This window comes from Chlorocebus sabaeus, chromosome 2, assembly GCF_047675955.1.
Source record: "Chlorocebus sabaeus isolate Y175 chromosome 2, mChlSab1.0.hap1, whole genome shotgun sequence".
Lineage (NCBI taxonomy): Eukaryota > Metazoa > Chordata > Mammalia > Primates > Cercopithecidae > Chlorocebus > Chlorocebus sabaeus.
The window spans coordinates 4,160,776-4,176,628 of record NC_132905.1 but is presented as its reverse complement, the minus strand read 5'-3'; the positions used below and the strand labels follow the sequence as shown (position 1 = coordinate 4,176,628).

Below are 15,853 nucleotides of genomic sequence, written 5' to 3'. Positions count from 1 at the left end.
TTATCCGATAGTAACAGTTTTTAAAAATTCTTTCTAGGTCAACCTATTTTTCAGATGTTAGCAGTCGATTTGGACGAAGAAAACACTCCAAATTCTCAAGTCCTTTACTTCCTCATTTCTCAAACACCATTACTGAAAGAAAGTGGTTTCCAGGTTGATCGCATTAGTGGAGAAATACGACTCTCCGGGTGCTTAGATTATGAGGTTATGTGGATTTTATTATTTTTTAAAATGAAATGTGTGGCCCATCCTTGAGCCCCAGGCTTAGATTCTACATTTGTAGTGGGGAACCCTCTGTGGCTAGATTTGCTATTGAAATTGCTAAAACAGAATATGTCTTTATTAATGTTTTCCTTTCCCATATTTGAGGGGCTTAACTTTCCTTTTCCTCCCCACATAGACTGCTCCTCAGTTTACACTGCTAATCAGAGCCAGGGACTGTGGAGAACCGTCACTGTCATCCACGGCCACCGTACACATGGATGTGCAAGAAGGCAACAACCACAGGCCCATATTTACCCAGGAGAACGTGAGCCACCGGGGCCGCCCCGACGTCTAAGCCCCAAAACAAGTAGCCCCTGGGTCCTAGGCTCAGTTTTTCTTGGGGAGGGTGTTAGGCTGTTATTATATTGCTGTGAAGACATACCTGAGACTGGGTAATTTAAAAAGAAAAGAGGTTTAATTGGCTCATGGTTCTATAGGCTTTACAGGAAGCTTCTAGGGAGGCCTCAGGAAGTCTATGATCATGGCGGAAGGACAAGGGGGAGCAGGCATGTCGCTTGGTGACAGCAAGAGCATGCAAGATACGGGGCGTGGGTGGGGGAGAATGAGGAACGAGAGAGGTAAGAGGGCCTGCATGCTTTTAAATGACCAGATCCCATGTGAACTCAGGGCCAGAGCTTCCTTATCACCAAGGGGATGGCCAGAGCTATTTATGAAGGATCTGCCCGCATGATCCAAACACTTCCCACCAGGCCCCACCTCCAACACTGGGGATCACATTTCAACATGAGATTTGGGTGGGGACAAATCTCCAAACTATATCGGGGAGTCACCCAAGACATGTGCAGTTCTCCAAAGTGACTTAAGCTGGAATCAAGAAGTCAAATCATATTGACATAGAAGCACTTCATAATGGTCACATGAGCTTACATTTTTGACTGCTGTATGCCAGAAACTGTGCTAAGAACTTTTACATGCATTTTTTTCATTTTTGATTATTGAAACTACGACATGATTTCTGTTTTACAGATGGGAAAACTGAGGTCTAGGGGAAGACAGGGCATTCCTGTTTACTTGGAGTCAGGGGTTCCTATGCTCAGCCCAATTGACACTGGGCCAGATGATTATTTGGAGTGGGGGCTACTCTGTATGCTGCGGGATATTCACCAGCATCCCTGGCCTCTGCCCAGTAGATGTCAGTAGCGCCCCTCAGCTGTGACAACCAAAAGTGTCACCAGACATTGCCAAATGTCCCTCGGGAGAAGAATCACCTTTGGGTAAGAAGTCTGCACCCAAGGTTTTCACACCACGTTCAGGATTCTAGAGAGAAGGTGAGCAGGTAGGCTTTGGCCTCACCCTCCTCATCTTACCTTATCCAAGTACAGAAGTAACTGCAGTGACCCTTTAAAAACGTTGTATGTCAGGGTCCACGTGGGATTTCCCAGGCTGCAAGCCTCCCAGCCTCTAAGAAAGTGTTGAAACCCATTGTGTAAGATGATTTGGGATAGATGCTCCACCTAAGGCATGTGAGATGGCTAAGAGATAAAATAAGAATCACTCAAGATCTATTTCCAATATTTTATTCTTTACTATTCCATATGTATTTTTAAAAAAGTAAATATCCACCATATTTCCTTTTTTCTCCTGACTCTCTCAGTGAGCCCTTTCTTGACTACTGAGTTAAAACCCTTCCACTTCTTTCCTGGGACACACTCTAGCCCTTTTGTGCTTTCTTCTGCTTAGTAGTGTTCTACTTAATCAATTAGCTTTATTTATTTTATAAGTCCTCCTACACACACACACACACACACACACACACACACACACAGACACTCAGCTCTCAGCTCCATCAAGGATGGAATTTTTGCCCGTCTTATTCACAGCATCTGAAATGGAATGTGGCACACAGAAGCTGTTGTTGAATAAATGATGCAAACAATTATTTTTTAAAAGGTGTCATTTAATTAGAAAAAAAAAAAACCTGTATAAACCAAAGTGAAATGTTTGCAAACCAAAGCACCTCACCAGAAGTATATAATAACTACAAAATAATATTATGCTTGAACCTTGTTTCAAAATCTTTTCCTGGCTTGGTAAAAACCAATGCTCTAAAAATACGCTGGGAAAAAATATACCCTGTTATTTTGAAGTGCTTGTCTAGAAACATTGTCTCCAAAAATATTGAATAACAAGCTATTTCGAAGATCTACATGTGTTAGAAAAACGATTATATTAATCTGAATAACTGCAAGTGTCCTATTTTAGGGGAAGAGCTAGGATTTTTAGAGAGCATAAACTAGGATTGCGTATTGTTATTTTTAAAATTCTTAGAAAAAAAATAGGGCATTGAGTTGGATTTAAGAGTACTTTAAAAATTATTTAGCAAGTCACAGGTAGGAGGGGCAGATATTCCAACGGATGCACCTTCTGCTGTAACAGGCAGGTTGCAAATCCCTTAGGGCAGGTTTAGCAGCATGAGGAATATCCAGGGTATTGTGCAGGTTCAGCAGCATGAGGAATATCCAGGACATTGTGATGAGGAAATTTTCTTTCTCCTTCTCTCTCTCGCTCGCTCTCTGCGTCTCTCCCTTCTTCCTCTCTGCTTGCCTTTTCAATCGTGTTTTTGTCTCCATGACATGCACATGGTGATTGCCTCTTTCAGTATAAGATTCAGATTCCTGAAGGCCGAGTCAGCAAGGGCGTGGTGCGTCTCCTGGTTCAAGATCGAGATTCTCCATTTACATCAGCTTGGAGAGCAAAATTCAACATATTGCATGGCAACGAAGAAGGACATTTTGACATTTCGACTGACCCTGAGACCAATGAAGGGATATTAAATGTTATCAAGGTAACACCATACTAGTGATGTACCAACCAGGTGGTGGCAGATGCTGAGGCCTCTGCTGTAGGATCACTCAGAATGAACTAGGAGCTAACACCCGTGGATGCTGGGTGCTGAGACCATTACGTACCATGTGTCACCAGGCAAGGAAGGTGGGGTTTCAGTGCCACTTCTGTGTATGGGCTGAGGACTCCTCCTACCAAAATAATATCAATAATAAAACTTATTCTGATATGACTTAATACTTCACCATTTAATTTTTTGTTGTTGTAGGTGTAACATAATAGATTTACATAGGCCTTAAAATGATTATTCTTTTTCAGATGTGATTTAAAAAATGAAACTATTTTCTTTGACACTAAAAGTTCTTTCTTTTCATCTGAATTTTCAATGTTTAAGACTTTTAAAGCTTAAAACAAATGGGAGTGCATCTATGTGGCCCCTAAGAGTATGGAGAGCCTCTAGCACTGTGTCTAATGAAGAAGCTGGCCTAGAAGAAAGTATTAATATTACCATCTCATTTACTGATTAGGAAACCAAAGCCCAGAGGGGTTAGGTCCTTTACACAAAGCCACACAGCTTGAGTGGTGGAGTGGAGGATCCCACTGGCATAGTCTGACCCCAGTGCCTCTAGTCTTCATTGCTCACAACCAGACCTAGAGTGACCAGGGCCTCTAGTGCAGTGCAGTGCAGGTGAGTCACCTGGGCACAAGGCAGACCTGAGTCAGCAGGTCTGGCGCAGGGCCCAAGATTCACCTGCCCATTTGACCAACTCCCAGGGGGTGCTGATGGCCTGCGGACCATGCTATGAATAGCAAGGCTCTGTAGACGTTGCACCAGATGCCTGGGGTTGAATTTTCAAAACATTCCCAGCCTTTTAATCCTTTTAAGTCAACTGACCACTTTGTACCCTGAATAACTATGATCATTAATATCTATATTTCCCTAAGTTCCCCTGATTTTTTTTTTTTTTTTTTTTTTTTTTTTTTTGCAGCATGGTTGTCTCATTAATGTTTCATTAGGCTATGGTTTTTGTTGCATTTTTCATTACCCTCTGAAGGATGGTGGCTCTTTTCAACCAGCAGAGGAGGAGGGGAAAATAAAAGAGAAAAGAACTCCATAAATGATTTGAAAATGAGCTGAAGACTGTCTTTTGATCATTATCAAAGACAACGTAAATAATAAATGAAGTGCAAAAGCCACAAGCTCTGAGTTCGCAATGATGACTTGGCGCTGGGCTTCCTCTGGCCAGAGGAGCAGCAGGTGCTAATGATATCCTCTCTCTGGGGTTCCAGCCTTTGGATTATGAGACTCGCCCAGCGCGAAGCCTCGTCATTGCCGTGGAGAATGAGGAGAGGCTCTTCTTCTGCGAGAGAGGAAAACTTCAGCCACCAAGGAAGGCAGCAGCAAGCGCCACTGTGAGTGTGCAGGTGACAGACGCCAACGACCCACCAACCTTTCACCCCCAGAGCTTCATTGTCAGTAAAAAGGAGGGTGCCGGGCCTGGGACCCTGTTGGGAACTTTTAATGCCACGGATCCAGACAGCCAGATAAGGTGAGAAGAGAGGGCCAAGAAGGGCGGTTAAGTAGAAATAGCCACATAACCAAGAGGGCTCCTGTTAGAAAACCAACTCCTTGGACGTGTTCACGAGGTTGCCTCAGTCTCGGTGATGAAAATACAAGAAGCCACAGTGCATGACCACTGGCCTGGGTTAAAGGTCGTCTTCCATCCATAGCTTTCTCTGACCCCACCAGGAGAACTCACTTGTTGGTTTTCCTTTGCATTTTCCATGTGTTCCTTTTGTATTCCTTCCTTTGTGTTAGAATAATTCGTTATCTTTTTCTATCTCCCTGCTCTGTACCAGAAGTTATAAACCAGCACCTCTCTTGCTTCTGGGCAACAAAAGTAAGATTTTTGTTTGTTTGTTTGTTTTGTTTTGTTTTGTAAATTGTGGTAAAATGTACATCAAACTTACCATTTTATCCATTTGTAAGGTACGGGTCTTGGCATTAAGTGCGTTCACAACGTTGTGTAGTCATCGCCTCCATCCATCTCCAGAACTCTTCTCATCAGGCAAAGCAGAAGCTCTGTCTCCATTAACCACTCATTCCTCATCCCCCTTCTCCAGCCCTGGCCCCCACCATTCGACTTTTTGTCTCTCTGAATTTGACGACTCCAGGTCGTCAAAGTAGAATCATACGATATTTGTCTTTAGGTGACTGACTTATTTCACTCTGTATAATGTCCTCAAAGTTCATGCATGTTTAGTGTGTATTGGAATGGCCTTCCTTTTTGATGCTGAGTAAGCATGTGTGGTATTGACACATTTTTGCTTATCCGCTCATCCATCAACGGGCACTTGGGCAGCCTATGGCCTGAATCTCCTGATGTTCTTGAAGGAATGAAATAATTTGGCATTTTTGGGTCTGTGTTCCATGAGAGCATGATCATGGGGGCAGAATGGGATCATGAGTCATGCCCCTTCTCTCTCCAGGTCCAGCTCAGCAGTTGACCCCAGACTCCATTCCACCAGCTTCACTCATTTCTCATGCTTGCGTGGCCCCTGTCCACACTTCAGTGTGAGATTCCTCCCCTTACAGCAACCCTTCTCAAATTATCTGTTGGGAAAGGCTAGTTTTTTTTTTTTTTTTTAAATTTACAATTCATTATGGATTGATCAGTTTGCAAAATATAATGAAATTGAATTACTAGAAAAATTATCATGCACTAGGGGGGCACAGCAATGCTGACAACTCTAAGAGCTTCTCAACACTTGCCCTTCATTTTTGCAGTTATCTCATTATGAGCAGCCAACCAACAGCTCACAGACCCCTTCTGGTGCTCAATGGTGCACTTTGAGTTAGCATGGCTCTTAAGAAGTAGCTGTCAAACTATAGTGTGTATCAATCTCTGGGGGAATTTGTTAAAATGCAGATTGCTGGCCCCACCCCTAGAATTTCTTTTCTTTTTTTTGAGACAGTGTCTTTCTCTGTCACCCAGGCTAGAGTGCAGTGGCATAATCTCGACTCACTTCAACCTCCACCTTCCAGGTTCTCGTGATTCTCCTGCCTCAGTCTCCTGAGTAGCTGGGACTACAGGCATGTGCTGCCATGTCTGGCTAATTTTTGAATTTTTAATAGAGACGGGGTTTCACCATGTTGGCCAGGCTGGTTTCCAACCCACCCCTAGAATTTGATTGAGAGATCTGGGGCCAGGACTGAGATTTACATTTCTAAGAAGCTCCCAGGGATGCCCATGATGCTGGTTGGGGCTCCCTTTGGTACCACCGATAGGAGCCTTTCCTAATTCGCTGCTGTCTTCCTGTCTCTTGGGGATGGTTGGCTCATATGTAGGTCTCAGTAAATGTTTGGGTTGTGCTGAAATCAAGAACTAAACAGTCCATCGTTATAGCCTCAATATGGCTTTGTCCAGGAGGCAGGGCGAGTGTCTTTTGTGACAGGGCGGAGGCATGATCTGGGTGGGGTAGCTCTGGTTTCCTCTAGTTCTACTTCATCTGCATTAGCTGAGGGAGCTGCCTTTTGGCCTGAGATAATCCACAGAGGAACTGAGTTTCTTCCCCTCGTTTGTAAACATTGCAAAATCACAGTGCTTCTAAGGAACTTCTGGAACTTTTCCTAAGAGGTGAAGCAGTGCACAAAAAGCTTCAATCCCTTTAAAAACTGTGACCCACCCAACATGAGAGAGGCATCCTTGCTGCCCCTTTGAAAAGCATTTGCCCAGAGGATGAAGGAAAAGCGTAAGGAGAAACTGCCCCTCTCCGCACCTTTCTGGGACCTGCACTTGTTGTTGTTGTTTGCCTGAGCCCAGGATGTTCCTGCTGTGGGACTGCAGCAGGTAGCTGTGGTTGGCAACCTGGCAAGGTTGCAAGGGATGCCATACGATGGCTGACAGCTCTTAGGAATCCTGGAGGGTTTGGCATGGCCCACCCCTTAAAGCGGTGTCAGGTTCACATAGGTGACGGGGATGTAGAAGACCACTTTGAGGAACAGGGTTACCCACCTGTGAACCGCTGGGGCTCTTCTGCAAAGGGAACACACCGGGGGTAAAGTCCTAGGCTTCTGTTGCAAGGGCAGTTTGGTTTTTCACACTAAGCTACCATCATCTACAGGCAACTGAAGATGGGTTCCTTTCCAGGATGAAACATTTCCCCAAGGCAGACAAAACTATGTTCAGTCCAACAAGGAGGGGGACAGTTGGTGTTCCGGTGAATGTCGATTCCACAGACTTAGGAGCGTCTTTAGGCTGTCCTCCCTGCGCCTCCATTCCGTTTGTGGATTTAACACTCTCATAGTTTAATTTCTCTTAGAATTTCTCAAATTACTTGTGGTAGAAATAGTGTTTCTATGACATATTTTGTTTTTTTCATGTAACTTTTTACATCTTTTGATGTAAGTTTTTAATTTTAAAAATTGCTGTCCATTTTCCTTCTACAAGATATAAACGGGTTCATGACCCAGCAAACTGGGTCAGCGTAGATGAAAACTCCGGAGTGGTCACCACCGTGGAGCCAATTGACCGAGAATCCCCTCATGTCAATGACAGTTTTTATATAATCATCGTTCACGCTGTTGATGATGGTGAGTGTTTACCCAAAATTGGAAAAATAAAATGCTCATTCTTGCTTCCTGCGGGAAAATAATCCTGGTGAGAGTCTTTCAGCACAGCTGAGAAAAGGATAAAATAAACCTTGTTATCACTCTGCATCCATGCTGGTGATTATTTTTTGTAGTAATTCTTGAAATGGTAAACAAGGGACCAATACCATCGAAAGAGGGCAGTATTCATTCAGAAGAGACAATTAAACCAGCAAGGAGGCTGCAATCAAACCCAACATCTTTTTCATCTGTTCATGAGCTAACTCTTTAGCGCTTTGTCAGAGCCGATGGTGTGTGATAAATATTTAGCACAGCCTCCCTGTGCTTGGGATGGCGTACGAACTCAGGTAAATGGGACTGTAAGGGACACATCTGCCATAAACCAGGATGGGCGGGTTTATGAGCATATGTTTCAGCACTTTTCTCTACGCTCTCCTACGGCTGAATCTTTAAACACACCAAAACAAAGTTGAAGAAATAAAAATGTTCCGATAACTTTAACATTGTATTTAAGAAAGTCTGTGAACTAAAACCCAAGCTCCAAGTGATATGTCGCTGTACGTTCCACTCTGTAATTAACTAGCGGAATGTTGGGGGTTGGGGGGCAATGGAGATAGGAAATAGGGGTTCCTAATCAGTATTAAGGGAGGAGAAAAAGTGGGGCCAGTGTTTCAGGGCTCCCTCATTCTGTTATGGATGATTTTATGATAGGTACTCTTTTTTTTTTCTGTTTATTTTTTGCTTTTCGTATTTCAAAAGCTTTTGGGGTACAAGTGGTTTTTGGTTACGTAGATGAATTATGCAGTGGTGAAGTCTAAGATTTTAGTGCACTGGTCACCTGAGTAGTGTACTTTGTATCCAGTGTGAGGTTTCTTATCCCTTGGCTCCCTCCTCCCCTGCTTCTGAGTCTCCAGAGTTCCTTATATCACTCACTTAGCTCCCACTTACAAGTGAGAACATACAGTATTTGGTTTTCTATTCCTGAGTCATTCACTTAGAAGAATGGCCTCCAGCTCTATCCAAGTTGCTGCAAAAAAACATTATTTCATTCTTTTTTATGGCTGAGTAGTATTCCATAGTATACATATGCCACATTGTCTTTATCCACTCATTGGTCAATGGGCACTTAGGTTGGCTCCATATATTTGCAGTTGTTAATTGATGATTGCCACATTTTTAATTAGAAAAAGTCCTTTTAGATAATTGTAGATTCACTTGCAGTTTTAAGAAATAATCTAGTGGATCCTGCGTATCCTTTGCCAGTCTCCCCCAGGGGCAACACCTTGCAGGACTACAGTGTAATCTCGTAACCAGGACATCAACGCGGAGATGCAGCGCATTTGCCTCTCCTCAGGGATTCCCATGGGGCCCTTCTTTAGTCACACCCATTTTCCTCCATCCCACCCATCCTTAACGCCTGGCACCATTGATCGACCTTTTGTTTGTTTAATGATGCCACATTCTACCTTGTTCTACAAATGATTTGAGGTGGTAAGTGCTTTATTAGCTTACCTTACCCAGATATTCTGAATGTTCATAAAAGCAGGAAAACAGATCATCACATGCATGCCAGGAGAGTTATGATTTGAAAGGGAAACAGTTCTAGTATTTCAGGAATATTTGTTTTCTGAGAGACGGAGAGTGCTCATTCTCCAGGGCTCTGTGTGCACGAGATAACCAACTCCTGAAACTTCCTCCCCGTACAAGGCTTCCCCCCGCAGACTGCTACAGGGACCCTAATGCTCTTCCTGTCTGACATCAATGACAACGCCCCGGCTCTCCGGCCACATTCCCGCTATGTGGAGGTCTGTGAGTCTGCCGTGCATCAGCCCCTCCACATTGAGGCAGAGGATCCGGACCTGGAGCCCTTCTCTGATCCATTTACATTTGAATTGGACAACACCCTGGGAAACGCAGAGGACACATGGAAGTTGGGGAAAAATTGGGGTGAGTTTTTGTACTGGTCACGGGCAAAGAGTGGAAAATGACAGACATGCACTTCAAACAGTTTTAGGCAAAAAAGGACTTCATTAGCTTAAAAAGCCAGAGAAGTCTGTGTTCTGGCAGAGCTGGCTCTAGGTGCTCAAAGGATATCCCTGGAAGCCACCTTCCACGCACGGTCTGCTTTTCTCTGGGTTCCTTCATTTTTAGGAACCTCTCCTCATCAGGGGGTAGGAGGCTGCTGGGAGTACCTGAGACATATCCTAACATCTGGCAAGAAGGGTGTTTCCCAGGAAGCTCCAGGATTGATGTCACAGTTTGACCTGGGTCAGCTGCCCTGTCAATCACTGTAGGTGGGACTTAGGAGGGCAGATGTGCTGATTGACTGGTTCCCAGCCCACACCTGGACCTTGTTGGGATCTGGGCTCAGCCTCTCCTGATTCATATGGAGAATTCGGGAAGTGTGGGCTTCCCTAAAGAAACACTGGGGCACTGTTATCAGAAGATGAACCTGCTGAGCAGGTTAAAAGCAACTGGCACCCTCTGTCAACACTCTCCTCTGTGCCTCTAGCCATGGCATCTGTAGACTGTGGCACGGTTTCAGCTGAAACTGTGTGCTCATGTTGGTAGTTCTCAGACCTGGAGTGTATGGTAAAGAACTTCGCCTTGCCCAAAGAGAGGTCTGGTCTTTGTCCTTGGGGTCTGGGTGATCTCTATTGGGATATCATGTCTGATACCAGTGTCTCTTTACCTGGGTGTCTTGAGCTGAGCCAGACAGGAGCAATGTGATTTAGATTGGGGACTTCAAGTCACATAGTGTCAGTCGACTACCAGAGAAGTTGGAGACTGAGGCCGCCCACCTGGGAGGCCCACCAGGTTGCCTGACCAAGCCCCAGGAGGACACTGGAGCCTGAGGCTCAGGTGAACGTCCCTGACTGCAGCATCCCATGTGTGCTGTCCCTCACTGATGCTGACCTGGCTTCTCAGGAGAGGATGATGAGAAGCTCTGACATTGGTGCTTTTCTGGACTCTGCCCTAGGTGCCTCTTTCCTTGTCTGATTTTCATCTGTATCTTTTCCTTGTAAAAAACGGCACCATCGCTGTAACAACTTTCAGTGTGTTCTGTGAGTCTTTCTAGAGAATTGTTGAACCTGAGGGTAGTCTTGGGAATCCATGAACTTGCAGTTGGTGTCAGAAGTGAGGGTGCCCTTGGGGACCCCTCCCTCTAACTCTGCAGTTGGCTTACATTCATACAGAGCTTGGCCTGTGCAGGGCATTTAGTAAGCGTGCATTGAGCAGATGAGCAGATGAGTGAGTCAATGCATACCATGTTCTTTTTCCCTTTGCAGGTCAGTCAGTTGAACTTTTAACCTTGAGAAGCCTGCCACGTGGTAATTACTTGGTGCCACTCTTCATTGGAGACAAACAGGGACTTTCCCAGAAGCAAACTGTCCGTGTAAGGATCTGCCCCTGTGCCAGTGGGTTCACGTGTGTGGAGCATGCAGATGCAGGAGTGGGGCTTCTTGTGGGGACCCTGTCCCCTGTCTGTGCAGCATTCGTGGCTCTGGCAGGTCAGTGGTCTGTAGGGGTGTCCTGGGACTATGGCTCCTCTCCCCAGGCAATAGGCCAAGGGTATGGGGTTTGCTGGGGTAGGGGACAGCCGATGGCAGGATTGGTGGAATGGCTTTGAGAATGACTTCTGGGTGTACTCACGCTCCTAGATGCAGATCAGAGGTTGCCATGTTGGCCAGGCAAGATCCCTGGCCAGCAAAAGCAGCCTGTACTCACAATGGAATCCATTGGTAAACATAGTCAAGGAGTGGTCCTTTGTAGTAACCATGGAGACAGTAATGTACAGATGTCCAGGCTTCTGGACTTGGCAAGGCTAATGAGAAAGCAGCTTTTCCAAGAAATGATACAATATTACTGGCCAGATAGTATTATTGATTAATTCAACAAACAGTACGTAGCATCTAGTTATATCCCGGAACTGTGCTAAACTTTAGAGCTACACAGATGACGAAGATGCAGTTTGACCTTGCCAGTTCATGACTGAGTTATAAATGAACAGAACAAGATCCTCATGAAACCTCTGATATGGGTGAGCTTGTCTAATCTGTTTTTCCCCTTTGTCTTATCACAGTGGCTCTGCTTTTCCTGTTGCGACGCTATTTTGTGCTTGAACCTAAGAGGCATGGATGCTCTATATCCAATGATGAAGGCCACCAAACACTGGTCATGTATAATGAGGAGAGCAAAGCCACTTCAGCCCAGGTAGTGGAATGTCATGCTTTGTGTCTTATGGCAAGGAATTCAATAATACACAGACATATAGCATGTGTTTTTTCACCCACTGTACCACCTCTTAATTCTTCACTCTTACCCATGTTTCAGTAGCAAGTGGGAAAAAATTCTTGCAAAAACTAACTCAGATAAATGAATTTATTGTTTTAGATCAATGGTTCTCAACCATGAGCAATTTTGCCCCACAGGGGATATTCGTCAATGCCTGGAGACAGTTTTGATGGTCACAGTTAGGAGTGCTACTGGTGTCTGGTGGGTTGAGGTCAGAGATGCTGCTAAATATCCTACAACACACAAGACAGTCTCTACCACAGAGAATTATCTGCCCCAGTCCCCTAAGTGCTAAGTTTGAGAAACTGTGCTTAGGGAAAAAGTAATTTTTATTAGGTAGACGTTCCCTAAATGGGATTGTGTTAGGCTCACTGGTTAAATGAGTCTGAGCTGGCTTCTTGGCCATGGCTTTCCGTAGATCATGGCAGAACCTCCTCTTCTACCATTGTCCGGCAGAGGCCAACCAGAAAGCTCACTGCCCTTGGAGGTACAAGGCCTGGGCTCTGTTTCTGCCTTCGCATCTCATTAGCTTCATCATTTAACCCTACATCCTCATCTGTGAACTGGGATGATAAAGTCAAATTCTCAGATAGGTTGTGGATCAAAGAGGATGTCTAACACATCCTCTTTGAAGGCACCTAACACATGAAGGCAACTAACACAAGGCAGAACCATATAAAGTAACTGGCCAATGGCCACTGGTTTTTCAAACCGGCTGCTTCTGAAATGGGCCCTACGTTATCTTAGTCACCCTTGCAGCAACTCTGGGCTGGGATTAGACAGACAAAGAGATGAAAGCATTGTGAGCTCTCCTGTTTGTCTTCATCTAGAATTAAGTGGTTGATTTAGAAAATGAACACAAATGTCAAAAGGAAACACACACAGAGGATTCGGTCACCCCATCTTACACCTCCACTAGTGGTTTTTTTCCTGGAAGGGAGAGACTTGTTGAATGAAGTGAGACACTTTAGGGAAAAGATATTCCAATGAACTTTGATGTGATGCTCATGTAATTAGAGAGTTTCTCAAAAATATGTGATTGAAGAAGCTGGTGTTTGCCTGAGGCTCCCAGGGTTCTTTGCATTTTGTCTTCCCTGCGGTGTGAGGGAGGGAAGGGAGGTTAGGCTCCTCTGGCAGGTACGTGCCTGTGCACCCTCCTGTGAGCCCTTCCTGGGTAAGGAAACAGGAGCAAGGTCCAAACTCTCCAGATTGTGAAGTCCCCTGGAAGGAATCTCCCCATCCCAAATGTGAGAGCAGCAGCAAACTTGATTTGTTGTGTAATTTTAAGAAGAAAACCATCTGGGCAAACAGCAGTCTTTGTGTAACAGTAGAATTTCTTGCCTTGGACAGTTCCAGTGGCTCAGAGGCTCAACCATGAAGGGAAACAGAAATGGTTCCCAGGCCCAGGGGCTGTGCCTCAGTCTCCTGCTTGGCAGGAAAGAGTGAAAGCTGCTGAGCTTGGAGGAGACTGGCAGGAATGTCGCACTTCCTGAGCATTGGTTCAGGTTGTAGCTGAGATGGAAGGGACAGTGAGGATGCCCTGGTTACCCTTCTTTCCCAGCAGCTTTGTGATTGTGTCTTGGAAAAGGGGAAGCAGCTGTAGAAGCAGTGTGGGTGGAAAGGAACCTTGGCCCTTGTGATGCTAAGACCGGGAGGGTTGGAGGGGGCTTAATGACATGGTGGCACTGGTCAAAGACCAGCTATGCCAGAGGGACAGGAGAACCTCATGCTGGGCAAGGGGCTCTGTTCTCTTCTTGTACCAACAAATCTTCCTCTTGTTTCCCATTCACAACTAAAGGCGCATCTCCATTCCTGCTTCAGTATCTTAGGGCTCTGAGAAGTGGGATTCAACAGACCTGAGTGTAGATTCCAAATCTGTGATTGATCAGTTACGTAATCTAACTGATTCTGACTTTCATATACAAAGTGAACTTGATAGTCTTCTGTCTCCTAAGTTTGTTGGACACTTTAATCAAATAACACATGTCAAATTTTCAGCACTAACAGTCATGCAATAAAGGGTGGCTGCCAATATTAGCGTTATTAGCAGTAATTACTGATTATGTCTTTGTAACCTTGGTAAATAAGGCCATCTCTAGGTGCACTTATCCCTCTATCCATCTTACACAAAGATACCAGCCTACATTGCACATCCACTCACCAGGAACATTGTGTGCTCTTGGGAAAACTCCATGCAAGACATCATCACTAGGTGCACACATGTTGTCACATTCTGCTGCTAAACTATAGGGATGCTGTCTGATGGTGATGATCTGTGGAACTGCATAGATGCCTTCCCTGCGTGTGGGGAAGCTAAGAGCCCTTGGCCAACAGAAATGCAGCGTCCATCAACCTGAGTCCCTCAGTGAACATATATGTTGGTTGGTAAATGAATAGGACAATGCACAGAATACCATGCAACAGTGGTGACCGCAAGAGCCATCACTATGAGCCCTAGAAAAAGACAAGCTTTTCAATTCTGAGGGCTCCTGAAACGAGCCTTTTACCATCAGTTTACATGGAGCACTGAACCACGAGAAGCTCAACCTCCCAGCGAGCAATTACAAAAGGCAAACAGAAATAACATTCTTTTCCCATATAAGTCATCCAGATTTATAGGAGAGGTGTATTTTTTACAGTCTGGACTTCTGTGATGGCATAGATACAACGTGTTTTGGAGAAAATGTCATTCTTTTCCTTCTGTTTTTATTTCTGCTATCTGTGATTTCAGCCCTTGTCATATTTCTTTCTCTGTGTTCTACAGACATGGTCAGATGTTGAAGGCCAGAGGCCGGCTCTGCTCGTCTGCATAGCTGCAGCAGGACCCAAGCAGGGAGCTAAGGTAACGTGCTCCTTACTTGCTTCTGGATTGCAAAGAAGTGACTTTCCTGACGGTTTCCCTCACAAGGAACACCTGGGATGCTCCTCCCACTGCCACATCCAGGGAGGTCCTTCTGCAAGTCAGCAACCCCAGCCCCCACTTGCAAAGCCCCATGGTTCCCTTAGCCTAACACACCCTTGCCTTTCTGTGGCCAAGTTCCTTCATCTTTGCTATGGTGTCAGATGACCCAGTGCTTCCAGATATCACTGTGTCCAGTGCCATATGGTGATTTTTTGCCATATGCATATGGCACTTGGACTATTTATTTCTTAAGACACTTTTTTCTTAAAATGGGCTTGTGTCCACATTAAGTACATTTATTTAAGTAGGAAACTTTATATTTCAACTGTAAATGAAAACACAGTTTTACTTGTATAAAGAGCAGGCAAGTGTGAAAATAGCCATGAAAGAAGTAGGGCACAATGACTGGGTGGACGATGTCACTGCCAAAGGCCCGGGGCCCCTCTACAAGGAAGGCAGAGCATGGAAGCCAGGCTAGCACCAGAGTGACACTTCCTCCTGGATGTCATTAGGGTGTGGAAACAGAATTAGAAAGGGAATAATTTTCTCACCATGCAAATCAGTGTTATTTAAAATTGTTTCCCAAGTAGCTAAATCTTCCATTCCATAAGTAGTAGGTGTCCCCTACTTTGAAAACAGAGTTGACCCAGGATTGCCATAAATGAGTGCGTGCCTGGCCAGGGCAGTGAACAGGGCTGGGTTCGCTGTGCATTCTGACCATTAACCCGTGCTCCTGGGGGAAGGGCTTCCCTTTTCTAGTTCCTACAAACTTGCCTCCTGGGCTGGCAGGAGCCTTCTCTTTCCTTCCTCTGAGCCAGTCTGCAAACTTCTAGAGGCCTACGTGTTGCCCTGAAGGGCACCCTATGCACTTTGCATGCCCCATCTCATTGAATTTTCACCAGAACCCATAGGGGTGTGTGTGTGGTGGGGGCAATCTTGCTTCCCTTTGTACAGGGGAGGAAACCAAAGCCTCC

The 15,853-nt window shown here is 45.1% G+C and overlaps 1 protein-coding gene across 6 annotated transcripts in view; it reads left to right on the top strand.

Moving 5' to 3' along the window:
• Nucleotides 1–15,853, top strand: part of CDH26 (cadherin 26) — a 69,158-nt gene that overhangs the window by 42,459 nt on the left and 10,846 nt on the right. For 3 of the 6 annotated variants that reach the window (XM_073005471.1, XM_073005478.1, XM_008012433.3), the window contains 9 exons: nt 38–204; nt 401–529; nt 2,885–3,070; nt 4,360–4,619; nt 7,521–7,663; nt 9,389–9,628; nt 10,972–11,193; nt 11,766–11,896; nt 14,742–14,819. In XM_073005471.1, the coding sequence (XP_072861572.1) occupies nt 38–204; nt 401–529; nt 2,885–3,070; nt 4,360–4,619; nt 7,521–7,663; nt 9,389–9,628; nt 10,972–11,193; nt 11,766–11,896; nt 14,742–14,819 (1,556 nt within the window). The other 3 variants (XM_073005480.1, XM_037982591.2, XM_037982593.2) reach the window with 3 other exon arrangements.